A 17,141-nucleotide genomic window follows, 5' to 3' on the forward strand; every position below is an offset into this window, starting at 1 on the left:
TTAAGAACTAACTTTTCTAAATTGTTTATGTGTGTATGTGTGTGTGTGTGAGAGAGAGAGAGAGAGAGAGAGAGAGAGGCAGAGAGATTAGTATTGAACTCAAAAACCCTATTTAACATCCAAGCTAAAATCTTTAATGGATTTAAACACAACAGAAAAAATGTAATTTACTTGTATTTGCATAAATTAACCAAGTCATGACCTTTACTTTATGGTATTGAGAACAACTTTGTGTGTTTTGTACCACACATATACAATGATGAAAACTAAATCAATTCAACAACCTAAAATAAAACCAACACATGTACTTAAAAAGACACATAATGAATACCCGAGGGAGGACGGCAGAAAAAATTGTACGTCTTATTACCCTAGACGCCAGCACTGCACACCACTTCTGCAATGTAATGATCCCCTTTGACAGAAGGGCGCTACCTTGAGCACCCAATTAACAGTCAACTTGTGACTAAGGTACAGATCATCCTTCACATTCAATCCCCGTTTTCAGAAACCACACAAACACACACACAAATGCGTTATAATATCTCCGAGTAGCTATTCAAATCTAGATCTAGATTCTAGATCCAAATACTTATTTTAAAGTTCTTTATCAAGTCATAACTAATACAAAAAAAAAAAAAAAAGGTGTCACCCAACAAAGAATGTTTTCTCGCTGAAGTAGAGATAAAGTGTTAAGTACAGATCTACCTATTGCTATTATATAAATAAAGTGCTAGGCTGTTACCGACACGTCTACTGGAATTTTGATTGATGTTTTGATATTGCAAAGTGAATTTCTTGATATTGGTGAGTTCAGATCTTGTTTCCTATAGGACAGTGGTTCTCAACTTTTTAAGCTCGGCGACCCCTTTTTACAATCCCACACTCTGCAACGATCCCGCCCCCCCCCCACACACGTACAACAATAGAAAAATAGACAAATAACAATTCATATTTTCGATGGTCTTAGGCAACCCCTGGTTGAGAACCCCTGTATAGGAGATGTTCATGAATGCTGGGTAATTCTAGATAGCTAGAAGTTCGGTGTACATAATATAGGACGTGTTGATTTGCTATGTAATTCAAAAGTTATACGACCAATTATATGAACTGTTTTTTAACACTTAAAAATTACATCTAAGCTCACTTGGGGCACTATGCGCACGAAATGATTTTATTATTAAGTTGGCCACTTTGATCTTTTACAATAGCGCCCTTGACATTGTTTGCAATCAAAAATGTCTCGTGAATATCGAAATTAAGAAATTAGACTGCACGCATTAATTGTACGTTTGCTGTAATAGAGAATGTCCTATTGAAATACATTTCTTCATATTGAGGGAATTCAATGCTACATTTTGATGTTGACGTTGTGTTTGACTACCTCCGAGTAGTTGTCGATGCTTGTGGTGGCTTCTATGTCACTCACGTAGGCGTGGTTGTTTTGGTCTTGTCCTTGAACTTTTGGCCCCACCACATTATCCATATCCACGTCCGCTTTGTCCTCGTCCTCTTCGTTCGCATTCCTCTGTCCATTTCTGACGTTCCAAATCAGGCAGCCACCCCCCACCACCAGAAGCATGGCCGCCGCAGCGCAGCCCCCAATGATGGCGTTGGTCTTGTAAGTTTCCAAGAGGTCCGAAAAGTCGGCGCCATCTACGTTCAGCCCCCAGCGGACCGCCGTGGGCAGTCGCCCTTGAGTGTTGTACACCACCAGACAGGTGTAGTAGCCGAAAGAGGCGTCGTCGACGTTGAGAGCGGTCAGGTTGTAGGCGGAGAACGCCGGCTCGGACAGGGTATCCGGGCCTGAGATGAAGTAAAGGCGAGGATCCAGTTCAGAGCTGGCGTCCACCATGGTCCCGTCTGGCAGCATCCAGCTCAAGTAGCGAACGTCACGCAGCAGAGTGACGTTCAAGTCAGGATGGTCGCATACCATGCTAGCTTGAGTAAAGTACTTTATGGTCAAGTGGTGATGGTACTTCTGTGACGTCATCAGCTCTGACGCAACGGGTGTCGCCAAATATATCAGACACAAAGAGATAATGCACGACTTAAGTGGCGTCACTGTACTAGGCATGACTCTTTTTTTTGTTCTGAAGTCTATCTCGTAATCACAAGCCTTGTATAGGGACCTTTAGAATCTGAAATGGGGAACGAAGAAGTTTATTGTAACATTTTAATATAAGCACATCATAATATCAAATTTTAAAGTGTAAGTTTTCTTTTTTTTTTTCTAAATAAAATATAAAATTTGGCTAGGTTTCAGTTTTTAGAGATCCCTAAAACTGATCTGTTCTTGTACCCATTTATTTCAATCAATGGTACTAAACAGATTGAAAGTCATGATTTAATCATGTATGCATTTTGAATAAAAAACAAAAAATACATTGGGGTCTACTTTGACTCAAATTACAAATCTTTTTTGTCCCATAGGTATTTGCTAATAGATCTTTACCAACAGATTTTTAGTAACAGGTCATACTGACAGGTTTATACTAACAGGTCTTATTGAAGGTTTTTAATAACATGTCTTTTTGTTTCTACTAACCAATCTCTCTTATATTGTATACACTATTATGTTTTCGTTAAGGGCTCCTCTGTACCAACAAGTCGTGACTAATAAGTTTCTTTTTGTTTTTACAGCTCAAACACAAGTTTCCCATTTGTCTCTAAGTCTATGGCATTGACTATGTCATACATGGATTGCCTATAGCTTCGAGTATTGGTAAGATGATAACTAAGTGAACTTATTTTTTTTCTCTATTCTTTAAAAGATTGTCATTACACATATCATTTATAACTGTTAACATTAAATATTAATAACTGTTAACGAAATCTAAAAGGTATAACATATATTGTAATTATTATTTAACCAAATAAATCGGTTATCTAAAGAAAAAAAAAACATTTCAAGCTTTGAAGAGAATAACTTAAAATTATAACAAGCAAAGTATAAAGAAAACCTCATTCAAGGGGAAGAACTTCACATTTAAAACTATATCTCTCAGTAATGTAGAAAATTATTTCCATCTTTCGATTTCATACATAATAATAAATTACCAGTAATTAATTTACTTGTGTGTTAATTATTAAAAATCGATTCATGTTTTGTTAGATACAATAAATAATTGTGTAAGGTTTCAGATTGATTCCGAGAATTTGTGTGAGAGAAATAACGTGTTCAATATTTTTACCAAGACACACAGACAGACAGACTTGATATAAACTTTGTAAATAGAAACAGCCTATGTTGACAGCGTCCATGGACTATGTGCGACCTAGGTAACTAAGTAACACACGATGCCAGGGATATAAACTATGAAAAGTTTTTGACATGAACTTAAAAGCAAAGGATGTCGATAACAGTTTTAATCTAAGAAATACTTTTCAATCTACACAATTTCTATCTGAAAGCTAAATAATTTTGAATTAAAGGAAACTTACCCTGTTTTCACTTTTCTAGTCAAACCTCTCTCAAACCAATATAAACTCGTTTAAATCATTTCTGAATGCAAAATAAAACTCTCAACCAAAATCTTGAGGATACATAAAATAAAACAACTTTTTTGTACTATCTATTACTAAATCATTGACACGTCAGGAGCATAAGCCTATAGACAAACACACACACACCCAAAACTACAGGCTGCACATTACCTGACTACATAGCAGTTTGACTAGATGTCAACAGTCTGACTTGTGTCAGTGGCCAAACTCTAGATAAGGTTATGTGTACACTGGTAAACTCAAAGTGTCTCAAGACGAGAACACTAGATTGGGTCCTGAACTGACATTAGTTCCACTCGTGCTAAGACAATGCGTGGTCAAACTTTAGGATTGGACACCAGAGACTTAGCAGCTTATATTAGTATAATTAAAACCACAGTTTGATAAGTTGCTGGTCGACGCGCATGAATACAAAGTGTGCTTTTAGCGTGACCTTCACATTTACACACGTATTTATTCCCATATTAATAAAAACTTAGACTGTTGAACCATTCGGGCGCCACACCACACGTGATCTGTCGACTGTCTCTCTCCTTTTGTATTTTTTAAATTCACATTTGATTTGAGTAACACCATTAGTAAAATCACTAAATTTAGAGACTCTTCGGGGAATACAAACTAAAATAGCAATAATACATCAAACACTAAACCATACATTTACAAATAGAAAAAAAAAAGTAAAGTTTCCCTTTCAGACATTTATATCTATGGGGCAGATAATGTCAAGGTCATCTGTTTCTGTGGCCAACGGTTAACGAGCAGGGCGTTATGTGAACAGCACAACGACCAACCGCCTTTACTTTCCCCAACTATAGTTAGGTAACCTTTAGAGCTGTGCGAACTCAAGGGCGCCTTAAAAATCCCAAAATTCAAAATCGCAGTCTTCACTGAGATTCGAACCCAGAACCACAGTTTCGGAAGCCGAGCGCTTAACCACTCAGCTACCGTGCCCCCACAAATAGAAAAACGATACCTAATAAAATACCCAGAAAAACACAACGATAAAGACATATATCTTGTTCCGTATGATACTACTAATTTGTACAAATGCTCCTTCTTCGCCAGTGCCATAAATGTAAAGATACAATTTCTTTCTTTTTCCAGAAATAGAGTCTCTTCCATTTCCTTTATGTTTTCCTCCATTTGCTTCATCTGTCTACCTCTCCTTACACCTGCACTCGTTCCCATGTTAGGTAGAAATAATTACAAGAAAGAAAAACTAAAAAAAATACATTTTTTAAAATGACTTATTTTGTGATTTTGACACCGTCAGCTCTTTATATGACAACGCTACTCTTTTGGCCAGCGGGCATTGTATAAAGGCGTAATTATTTATTGGTACTTTCATTATGGAGACATCTATATAGAACTAGATCTAGACTTTTGATTTAGAACTATATCAGATCTACGCAAAAATATAAAGCAAAACTTAAATGATCTATCAATAAACTTTAAGCAATTTTAAATTTAATAAACAATTCAATTATCAGTACACTATGGCTAACTACTCCATTTTTTTTTACTCCAATTTATAGCCAAATATAATTTTATTTTAAAATTATAGCGGCCAAACTAGAGTTTTCCCCTAGTGGTCAACGAGATAGTTATTCTTTTCTCAGGGATATGCATCGACTGTTAAAATTCTCGAAGTCAAATTTAGCATACAGCCTATCATCGTATTTAAATATACGTTTCAGTAACGTGTTATCAATAGCTCTTTTGCTTTAATTGAAAATCAACTTACAGTTTGGAGAATTATTAATGAGGAAAAATGGGGAGGTCGAAAAAAAAAAGCAATTATTATAAAGCTATAAGCGGTATAATGTATTTTATCCAGAGCAAGGATATTAGAAAAAAAAGACTCGTGAACTTGCAGGTCGGAGGTCACGGTATAGCCAACAAGTCAGCACACTCGCTATGTGGTAAGAAGGCGGGCCTATGTTTGTCTCGATAAGGATTTTAACAGACGCTAGACAGCGGCAGTAACTTTAATGTATCAGGAAACATATCTTTATACTCAGTGGCGTAGCACCCCAAGCTACCCGTGGGCCCGGGTTCAGGACGAGAACGTTTGGCCCACCCCCTTCGGTAGGTTGAGTGCATTAGCATAGCTAGGAAATTGCGATCATTTAGGGGCCCGGGGGCCACTCGACATCATGACATGAGATAATGGTTTAATATTTAATTAAAAACAAATTCGAACACTCTTTTTGGGGCTTTCCTCAAGTGGGGGCCCCGGAGGATTTCAAATTCACCCTCCCCCACCCTTGCTACGCCCCTGGTTGATTGGGACTAAACCCAACTTAAGCCATAGTGAATGTATCAGTAATCAAAAGTATAACATATCTTTATTAATCTTTAGGAAATTTTTCTCACGATAAGTCTTACACGTTCATGCCACAGTTTCCCTTTAACATGACATGATACGCTACGGGAGAAGTTCACATCTTAGAGATGATTTCATTCCATTATTTCATTGCCAGGGGAAGAAATGAGTTTTTGTGTCTGTCTGTTTCTACAAAGCTTATATCAACTCTGTCTGTCTGTCTGTCTGTCTGTCCTGTAAAAAGGTTTTACACGTTATTTCTCCCACACCCACATCTCGGATCAAGCTGAAATCTTCCCACAATTATTTCCTTTCCATGACAACATTTGTTATATATTTTGTTTTGTATTTCGAACAAGGGAAAGACATTTTCATTGACTGATGAAGTGATGTAAGTTGAATTAGTCCCCTTTATTCTTTGAAGAAAAAAAATCACTATAAATAACTATCAAACCTATTTTTCATAAGCAACCCGCTGTCACAGTGGTTACCGTCTTGGCTTGAGGAGGCTCTCTTTAAGTCTTTGAAGGCACAATTTGCAAAAAATGGAACAGAGGCTTTTATTATTATTATTGAAAATAATTAATAAAACGTTGTTGGCTACTAAGAGGAGCTGAGTTGTAAAGCGCTTGGCTTCCGAGTCGGAGGTAGGAGCTTACTTCGGACGGTTTCGAGACAACTAGGACACACGGTGCCGCCACTGCATCGAGGACGTCGACACAACAGAACACATTCTTGACTAATGTCGAGTTCTGCACGAAGGATGATCGGGTCAAGGATTTGATAGAGAGATAACTGGTACATGTCCGACATTAGGTCTGTCCTTGTACGGGGACAAGGCGACCTTAAAACTCACTGCTCGCTTCCTCTCACGATCTCTAAGGGAGTAATTCTTAGCATAGTTCGCTACCAATGGTGTTTCTGATTCCCAGCCAGAGGTGAAGACTTGGTATTTTTAATTTTGTGAACCTTAAGGCGCCTCTGAGCCCACCCAGCTCTAATGGAGAAAAGTAAAGGCGGTTGGTCGTTGTGCTGGCGACATGACACCCTTGTTAACCGTGGGCCACAGAGACAGATGACTCTAACATCATCTGCTCTATAGATCGCAAGGTTTGAAAGGGGCACTTTTACTTTACTTTCATAGTTGGCTATGAATAATAAACATATTTTTTTAAATTTTATTTTAACTCCTCCTTCGATACGATACGCCACATGAGTATCTTAATATCCCATAATATCTTTGTTGTCATAGTAACATATTACAAAGCGTCTTGCAAGTGAGCGTACACAGTCTAGCCTCTATTAGTCCAGCCAATTCGTACATTAGACGAAGAGTAAAATGTCCATGTAAGTCAGGAAAGAAACATTTGAGTCAAGTTCGGGAATACCCGCTGAAAGCCTGTTTAAAAAAATTAAATTTAATTATAAGATGATAATATTTTGATAAAGTATGAATGTCAAACCAGAGTTTTCATTGTGTGCACCTATTGTTATCCCTAAGATATACTTGAACTGACAATACCCATCCAGTGTCCAGGATTCTCCCAGCTTTCATGTAGAATGTGCAAGCTAATAAAAGATATAGTAAAAAAAAAAAGAGGAGCAATCACATTCTGTAGAAATTGTCCTAAAAGTCTAGGGACAACAAAAACAAAGTCCTGAAGACTTCCCACTGCGTAGTTGTCCTAATTGCAAGTATGACATCAACTGCTCTGGAGCCTAAGTCTTGGAAGCCACTTTGTTTTAAGACTGCTACGTGTTTACATTACACAGTTGACAGCGGCGTAGCTAGAAATTTGCCCGCCCTGGAAATGAGATGAATGCCTGGGCGTTAGCTGTGGTTAGAACGATGTCGCCCACACGTCATTTCCCCACTTTCCACGCTGCTGATGTATCCAAAGGAACGGCAGTGCCGATACAATTTGGGGTCATCGGCGTCGCAGGTTTTGCCAGGGAAAGTCCTATTGGTGATCCTGGCCTCCTCGCGGCGGACTTTGGTAACGCTGTGAACGCCTCTAACAGCGGCTAACGGGGATCCCCTCCGTCTACGGTTTTCAAGGCCAAGTGGATGGAGCTTGTTAAATCCAGGATGTCCAACCCAATGTGTGGGTGCCTGGTTAAAAGCTGGATTAGGGTGCGCCGGTATGCGAGGCGCGCCCCATAAACGCCGTAGGCTCTAGAAGGTACGTTTCCGGATGTACGACATTGCATCTAGTCGCCCCACTGATGGCGAACTTTCTGGCGGTGAAAGCAACGAGTCTAGACAACCACTCATTATACCACAAGGTATTCGCGGCAAGCGTGACATTGGAAGCTAGCTCAGCGAACCCGAGTTCCTGAGTAGGTAGCATTGATCCCACTTGAGGAGATCGAATCCAACAGTCTAACATGCAACCAGTTTCGCCCGCACTCGGGTAATTTCACTCACATGGCTTTACAAAATTTATCTATTAAACCCGAGTATGGGCATTACTCACTCGATAGGCCCCGCTCTATCAATCCTAACGACGGGTTGATGTCCGATAAGTTAGCTACCGTCGTTGTTCTTCAAGATGTCCGCCCACTAAGCTCACCGATATTGACAGCAAAAACTAACCAAGGGTTGCTGCAGGGTGGCCAGCGCCCCTCGACGCAAGTCGAGCCAAGCTACCCATCAAAAACCACGGACGGGGAAGTCGTGACCCCCACACCAAATGTGACCAATAAAAGCTCGGAAAAGGAACGCAAGAGGGACGGTCCCTCCAAGCCCAAACATGTTAAAGGTACTGGGCAACTCAGAATCATATCATTTAATGCGAATAGGCAATTGCGCCTTAAAAAGCCTGAAATTGAGAGACTGCTGTCGGAACTCGAGGTCGATGCGTTCTTGGTGCAGGAAGCTGGCAACGCTGGTAGGAAACGGAGCTGTGTGCCCTCGCTCTCGGGCTTCACGGCCTTTACCTGTTCCTGTGTAAAATGTCAGAAGTTAGTCACTTTTGTCAGGAACCCTTTGCTTGCTCGTGTGAAGGGAGCCACCTCACGGGGATGTGGTGAGACCGACACGCTCTTGGTCGAAATATTTAAAGATGGACAGAGATTTGAATGCCTAAATGTCTATAATCCACCGCGAAGTGTTCTTACACTCGATAGCAAAAGCCTCTCCAGTACCAGAACGATAGTGGCGGGTGATTTCAATGCCAAAATCCAGGTTATAGGTTGTACAACAACCGATCTCTCGGGACAGAAAGTAATCGACTTATGCGACGGAACAAATTTGGTTCTCCTTAACGACGTTGATTCTCCAAACACATTCATTCACTCCGGGCATGGAGGGGAATCGAAACCAGATTTGTGCCTGGCGTCTGCGGACATAGTTGCTAAGAGTCGACTAGACGTCCTGGGGGACTTGGGATCGGATCATCTGCCGCTAATGGTCTCAATTGATCTCGGAACGACAAAACAAACAACCTGCCCTAGACGTAAGTGGGTGTACGCTAAGGCGGACTGGGAGCTTTTCAGGATTTCATCAGATACACTCCTGGAAGGACTTGATATTGATTTTGAGAATATTGACGCAACTTACAGTCTCTTTGTGAAGGCTCTTTTATCTGCGGCTCGTAGGGCCATTCCGCGAACCAGTGGTAAGCGCAGGTACCGATCCTTTTGGTCTCGAAAGTTGGCACGTCTTGTCCGACAACGAAAAGCAGCACGAAGACGGCATGCTAGACAAAAAACGGAGGAGACGAGGCGAGCCTACAATAAACTCACGGCATTGGTAAGAGATACGGTGTCAGAAGAGTCGTTAAAAAAGTGGTCGGAGACCTGTGCGAACCTGGACCTCGCGGATGGACGACAGGCATGGATGTTACTAAACAACTTGGCTGGAGTGGGGGAACCGAGGGTAGCGGAGCCCCTGCAAACGCCTAGTGGCCCTGTTATTACTGACAAGAAGAGAGCGGAGGCTTTGAACAAACACTTTGCTGGAGTCTCCAAAGCACACAAAAAATCTTCCGTGTCGATGGCCCTTGACCGTGTTAGAAGAGCCAATGAAAAACGCAAGTGGGTCGACAGCAAGGCTGGGACGGAAACATTCTCAGAGCCCTTTACCATGATGGAGGTGGCTTTCGCGATAAAAAAGGCGAGACTACACAAGGCAGTGGGGCCAGATGGCATCAGCGCTGAGATGCTAAAAAATCTTGGAACGATTGGCCTCCTAAAACTTCACGGCTTACTAAATCGGACATGGACTCAAGGGGACTTCCCAAAGGCATGGCGATTGGCTACCATTGTTCCTATCCTTAAAAAGGGCAAGAATGCAAACAGCCCTGAGAGCTACAGACCAATTTCCCTCACATCGTGTGTGGGGAAGATTGCGGAGAGAATTATTAACCGACGGCTTACGTGGTACCTAGAGTCCCACAATTTAATTTGTCAGGAACAGGGTGGTTTCAGACAGCGGCGTAGCGCAATGGACCAGGTTACAGTCTTTATGCAAGAGGTGGCAGACGGTTTTCAGAGAGGCGGAAGGGAGAAGAAGGGTGAGTCGACACTTGCGGTTTTTCTAGATCTAAAACAGGCGTACGATAGAGTCTGGAGACAAGGATTGTTGCTCAAGTTGATGGACCTTGGGGTAAACTCCAATATGTATCGATGGATAAAAAGCTTCCTAACGAACAGGTTAGTTCAAACACGTTATGGCGAGCAGTTGTCTAATAAGAAGGTACTCGAACAGGGGTTGCCCCAGGGCTCGTCACTCTCATGCACACTTTTTCTGGTATTCATCAACGATTTGACCAAACGCCTAGGGTGTCGCTCACTACTTTTTGCGGACGATTTGCTGATCTGGAAAACTGGGAGATCCGCAGCCGCTCTAGCTGCGGAAATCCAACGTGACCTAGTCACGATTTCTTGCTACACTCGTTTGTGGAATATGGAGGTTAATTGTGCGAAAACAGTCTGGACCCTTTTCACTCTTGGCAAAGATATCTATAAAGAAAAGATTTCTCTCTCAATCAATGGTACCGAATTAAAGATGGAAGCCAAGCCGAAATACCTGGGAGTCACCCTGGACCCAAAAATGGGTTTGTCCGACCATGTGAGAACAGTGCGAGAGCAAGCGTCAGAGAGCCTTAAGGTAGTCAAGCGGTTAGCCACGACCAAGTGGGGGGCCAAAGCGAACGTGTTACGGGCCCTCTACATTGGAGCGGTAAGGTCGAGGATGGAGTACTCGTCTCTTGCACAGGTCTATGCCTCACAAACGTCTCTAGCGGGGCTGGACTCAGTGCAGAACCAAGCAATTAGACTCATTTGTGGTGCATTTCGTACGACGCCAACTGCGGCATGTGAGGTCATGACAAATCTCCCACCACTGAGATTACGAAGGGAGCGAGCCGTTATGATTGCTTATGAAAAATTCAAACGGCTAGAAGAGGGCTGCCCAGTCAGGAGTCTGGTCGACAATTGGCAGGGCGGAAATCGGCTGAAGCGGAACTCTTTCATGCACTCGGTGCGGGAATTGTCCAAAGAAGTCGATTTACCCCAGAACAGAGCAGCTCTCGCTCTGCATGGGGCTTCTTCTCCGGCGAATGCTCCTGGAGTCCCAGAGGTGAGGAAATCGCTGATTGACCCAGAAGTTAACAAGAAATGCACAAAAACTGTCCTACGAAACACTGCCAGGAAAACTGTCGCCCAGTACCCAGCTGACTACATTAAAGTGTACACAGATGGTTCCACGAGAGAGAACCTCGGACAAAAAACCTCTGGGTATGGTGTGGTGGTTCAATTCCCTGGCACGATTGAGAACGATGAGATTCTAGGTGCGTGTTCTGGCAGGAGCAATTACGTAGCTGAAATGGTTGCAATTCAAAATGCAGTAGAGTACATTGAAGAACGACTTAACGAGAAAACAGCACAACCCAGTCCTATTGTACTGTTTACAGACTCTCTGTCGAGCCTACAAGCCATTGAAAGCCCTGCAGATACGCTCCCGGAACCACTGGCAAAAACACTGGCGTGCGTGGGACGCCTCCAAGAAAAACACAAAATTCGGACGACATTCCAATACATACCTGGACACGTGGATGTGGAGGGTAATGTGAAAGCTGACTTATTAGCCAAGCTCGGCACAAAGCTGGACCCTGTGGACGAGCCACAGACTTTTGAGCAGGCGCGTACGATAGTGGACGAATGGGCAAGAAATAAATGGAGCAAAAGCTGGGAAAACGGTAATACGGGAAGGTAAGTCTGGCAAAACTTAAAAGGGCCCTCAAAATCGGACGAATGGTGGCAGCTAAATAGGGAAGAACAGGTAACAATCGCTAGGTACCGAACGGGACACTGTCCAATCGGTGCCTATTTTGCTAAATTTAAGCCAAACTTCGACTCACGCTGCAGGCATTGTCAGGACGACGTCGAAACAGTTAACCACATCCTTTACGAGTGCGCAAAACTACACCCTAAACAAGGCCATTTGAGTGAAACAAAAGCTGGTTTGCATGAGGAGCTGGCTCTGTACGGAGACAGAGAAGCTTTGAGAAGGACTGCCGCTTTCCTTGTCCGTGTTATCAGAGAATAGAGTTCTCAACACGGTGCCCTAGTGCGATGAGACTCACACGGTTTTGCCAGGGTGTAGCACTGGGTGATGCAAACTAACTTAGCATAGCCAGCTCCTGATTTTTCCTCAGGGTTGACTCCCAAAGCCTTTTCCATGATTGGGTATAGCTGCAAGGCAACAGTGGTTTGAATTCAGAGTTTTCCTTCTCCTAGGTGGGTAGCTAGCCATGGCTAACGAGCCCCTTCTGCCCGAAGCTTACTGGTTTAGGCGCCTGTTACTCGCCTTTGCTCCTTCTCCTGTTAGTGAGAACAGTTCCGCCGGACTCAATATCTGAGTCACACGTGAAGGCCAGAAGTTGGACTGGTTGTCAGAGGCTATTTTAGACGCATGCCATTAGGAAGTATTTTATACTAACATCCGTTACCACTTCCGGCAATGGCAACCTTGTGAAACAAAGATAATCAATTTAAAAATTCAATATAAAGCGTTATTTACTTAGTATCAATTCCATTGCGTAATTACTAATTACTTTCAATGACATGCTATTTATTGATATTTATTGGTAACTGATTAATTGTTTCTATTCGACTATTGTAATAGTAGCACAGGGCCGGTTTACATATTGCGGGACCCTATGCGAAACGGATTTCGCGGGGCCCAGTCTGGTTAGGGATAAGGATGAATGAAAATTAAGATTTCGTATCAGAAAATTAAGTTCGTCTTTGCATTTTATTCAAACTTTACTAAGTACAAAATCAGGTCACATTAACTTTACGAGCCATCAACAGTATATCGTTGTTTTCCCAATAAAAAGACGATTCAGATCTGCCATTAGATTTAGGCTACTATCGACAGCAAAATACCGCTTTTGATTTTTTTTTTAAGAGATCGAAATAGATCGAAATAAATTTAGAACTTTCTGTTTTGGTAAAAATTCGCCCTATTATTACATTTTTAAAAAATGAAAGCTGGCAATCCCTCGCCGCGCTTATACATTTTGAATGACACACCAAAATGACAATTTTGTCTAATTTTCAGGACGTTTGTAAGAGTTTTCTGGAGATTTTAGTAATTTCAGAGGTGGCGAGAACCCTGTAATAATAAGTTAAAATGGTTTAATATAAAAATTTACAGCTAGAATAGGCGTGGGGCCAATGAAAATGCAGGGTCAACTGCGGTCGCATAGGCTGCAGTGGGCTAAGGCCGGCCCTGAATAGCACTGGTGGATTCGTATGAGATGGGAGGGAATAAGTCATAAATGCAAGTGTCTTTTAACTCATTGAGGACGCAGTGGCGTAGCATGGGTAGGGGGGGAGGGGGAGAATTTAAAAATCTCCCCCGGGCCCACACTTGAGGAGGCCCCCAAATGAGTGTTTTTTTCATTTAAAAATTAAATATTACGCAAAATGCAGGGGCCCCCAAAAAGGTGAAGCCCCCAGGGCCCCCAAACGATGGAAAATTCCTAGCTACGCCCCTTTGGGGACGGTAGGGTGGTGGTTGTAATTTCATTAAGACATAACACACATTGAAAAAAACAACAACAACTAGATTTTGTTACTCATCTAGATTATATATATATTATTAAGACATAGGACACATTGTGTAAAAAAAACAATTGGTTACTTATGTAAATTACATGTGCTAACATTGATATTTCAATTTTCTTATATCTTGATGCCTTACTCTGTGATGCAATTTCAATCATGGATAAATATATACTTCAAAGGAAATGAGGACCCGTATCAAAAGAAATGAGGAGCCGTATCAAAAGAAATGAGGAGCCGTATCAAAGGAAATGAGGAGCCGTATCAAAGGAAATGAGGAGCCGTATCAAAGGAAATGAGGAGCCGTATCAAAAGAAATGAGGAGCCGTATCAAAAGAAATGAGGAGCCGTATAAAAGGAAATGAGGAGCCGTATCAAAAGAAATGAGGAGCCGTATCAAAGGAAATGAGGAGCCGTATCAAAGGAAAGCACAGTTGTTGTTTTTTAAATGCCAAATTGTCCTATTTGATGTTCTAGGATTATAGTCTTTTATTGTATGTCTCAGCCGTCGTGCCATTATGCGCATTACTTATGAATGTATCAGATATTTTGATTAAATCATTTGTGTACTGCTCTACCAATATTGCCCGGAGTCAGTTTGTCCCTGCCGTAATGGCTGTTTAAATTGAACTCAATATGTCTGCCTGAAAATGCGGATCCACTAGGGGGTGAAGGTTTGACAAACACAGAGTTAAACTTTGTTTTTATTACTGTCACGGATGAATGTCTGTATGTGTGTATAACCTTTTTCTACTTATATATGTTAGTTGGAACGTATGCGCGAATGACCGGAAGTGTGTTAGTTTTAGACAATGACAGAGGCCAGTGTGTGGTATATACTATGAAGACGTTTCTGTGTTCGTCTTGACCGAGTTATTAAGTGTTTTGTAATTACAGCTGAACCTAAGACACCTAGACTTCGTGAGAAACAACGTTGTGGCGGTCTCAACAAATCATCAATGCCGAAAAGAGGAACATTTATAATGTAGCAGAGTTAGTAAAATTTAATTTTTTAAAATTCGTTTACCTGCCATACCAGTGTTAATAAGGCAAAAGCTAAAACTTCAATATTCAACTATTAATAACAACCAATGATAGCAAGTCTAAAACTAGTACGGAACTTCCTTTACAGATTCTGTGTATCATTTTTGTATTTGTTTTATGTGTTTTGTTTCTTTCTTTCTTTTGCTGTTTGTTCAAATGTTTTATCCGTGGGTTTTGTGATGGGAAAAAAAGGTGCAATTTTATTTTTTTATTGTTTTTATTGTGTCCTGAAAGAAGGCCTTTTAGTTTTACAGCGTAACAGAGGTGCAACCCGGAAATGCTTTAAAGACCAGCTTAGGCGCCAGCGTGCTGTAACTGAAATTGAAGAGCGGCACCTGGCAGTAGGAGAGAGGATTCCGAACGAGACAGCTACAGATGACTTGCAAATGCCGCAGGATACATCTTTGAGGCGAAAAGACAATTCATTGCCTAGGACAGACGTAGACGTTGAGAAGAAAAATCGACCAAAATTCAGAAAGTAGTTCAGATGGATCCACGTCAAAGACCTCACTTCTAATCAATCTTCTGACTCAAAGACAAGCCTTATTTTTGTTTATATAGCTAGTATTTTTACAAAACTTATATCAACCTATCATTCTGTCTGTCTGTCTATCTGTCTGTCTGGTAAAAAGGTTGAACATGATTTTCCTCCCATTTCCCATGTTCAGATCAAGTTGAAACTTTGCACAATTATTCATTGAACCTGACAATACATGAATCAATACAAAAAATTAAACGATTTGTTTATTAATTTTTGTTGATTAATTATTTTGTTTGATTTCGAAATAAAGGGAATACATACTTTTTTATGGGAGATATGGATATATGTATAAATGGATTTATTCCGCTTATTACGTTTTTTCTCCAACCTCCTATTCACGGATCAAGTTGAAATGTTGCATAACTATTCATTGTCGATAACCATTACACGAATCAATCCAAAATGTAACCGATTATTTAATCATTCAGTACTAATTCATTAACTTCGGTTTATATAGCTGAAGTGGAGAAAAAAATTCTGGGCTAATGTTTATAATACGTCATTTATTTGATGTGGATGTTTTTGTGAGAAAGTACTTGAACAATTAAATGTTTTTGTGAGAAAGTACTAGAACAATTAAATGTTTTTGTGAGAAAGTACTTGAACAATTAAATGTTTTTGTGAGAAAGTACTAGAACAATTAAATGTTTTTGTGAGAAAGTACTTGAACAATTAAATGTTTTTGTGAGAAAGTACTTGAACAATTAAATGTTTTTGTGAGAAAGTACTTGAACAATTAAATGTTTTTGTGAGAAAGTACTAGAACAATTAAATGTTTTTGTGAGAAAGTACTTGAACAATGAAATGTTTTTGTAAGAAAGTACTTGAACAATGAAATGTTTTTGTGAGAAAGTACTAGAACAATTAAATGTTTTTGTGAGAAAGTACTTGAACAATTAAATGTTTTTGTGAGAAAGTACTTGAACAATTAAATGTTTTTGTGAGATATTACTTGAACAATTAAATGTTTTTGTGAGAAAGTACTTGAACAATGAAATGTTTTTGTGAGAAAGTACTTGAACAATTAAATGTTTTTGTGAGAAAGTACTTGAACAATGAAATGTTTTTGTAAGAAAGTACTTGAACAATGAAATGTTTTTGTGAGAAAGTACTTGAACAATAAAATGTTTTTGTGAGAAAGTACTTCAACAATTAAATGTTTTTGTGAGAAAGTACTTGAACAATTAAATGTTTTTGTGAGAAAGTACTTGAACAATTAAATGTTTTTGTGAGAAAGTACTTGAACAATTAAATGTTTTTGTGAGAAAGTACTTGAACAATTAAATGTTTTTGTGAGAAAGTACTTGAACAATTAAATGTTTTTGTGAGAAAGTACTTGAACAATTAAATGTTTTTGTGAGAAAGTACTTGAACAATTAAATGTTTTTGTGAGAAAGTACTTGAACAATTAAATGTTTTTGTGAGAAAGTACTTGAACAATTAAATGTTTTTGTGAGAAAGTACTTGAACAATTAAATGTTTTTGTGAGAAAGTACTTGAACAATTAAATGTTTTTGTGAGAAAGTACTTGAACAATTAAATGTTTTTGTGAGAAAGTACTTGAACAATTAAATGTTTTCGTGAGAAAGTACTTGAACAATAAAATGATAGTCTACAATCTCTCCTTATATCAACACGAAGTCTCTG

General features: G+C 40.1%; 1 protein-coding gene across 3 annotated transcripts; it reads right to left on the minus strand.

Annotated features, from left to right (window-relative positions):
• Positions 1-111: 111 nt before the first annotated feature.
• LOC106063135 (uncharacterized) lies at positions 112-3,842 on the minus strand. Of its 3 annotated transcripts, XM_056038526.1 has the most exons (3): positions 3,658-3,842; positions 3,445-3,505; positions 112-2,141 (listed from the first exon to the last, which is right to left on the minus strand). In XM_056038526.1, exon 3 carries the CDS (start codon positions 2,075-2,077, stop codon positions 1,352-1,354), a length of 726 nt encoding a protein of 241 aa, XP_055894501.1. In that variant the 5' UTR covers positions 2,078-2,141; positions 3,445-3,505; positions 3,658-3,842; the 3' UTR covers positions 112-1,351. The 3 variants fall into 3 exon arrangements, with proteins under 3 accessions (XP_055894501.1, XP_013076905.2, XP_013076904.2); XM_013221451.2 differs by lacking the exon at positions 3,445-3,505; XM_013221450.2 differs by lacking the exon at positions 3,658-3,842 and having other exon boundaries at positions 3,445-3,651.
• Between the last annotated feature and the right edge of the window lie 13,299 nt (positions 3,843-17,141).

This window comes from Biomphalaria glabrata, chromosome 8, assembly GCF_947242115.1.
Source record: "Biomphalaria glabrata chromosome 8, xgBioGlab47.1, whole genome shotgun sequence".
NCBI lineage: Eukaryota > Metazoa > Mollusca > Gastropoda > Planorbidae > Biomphalaria > Biomphalaria glabrata.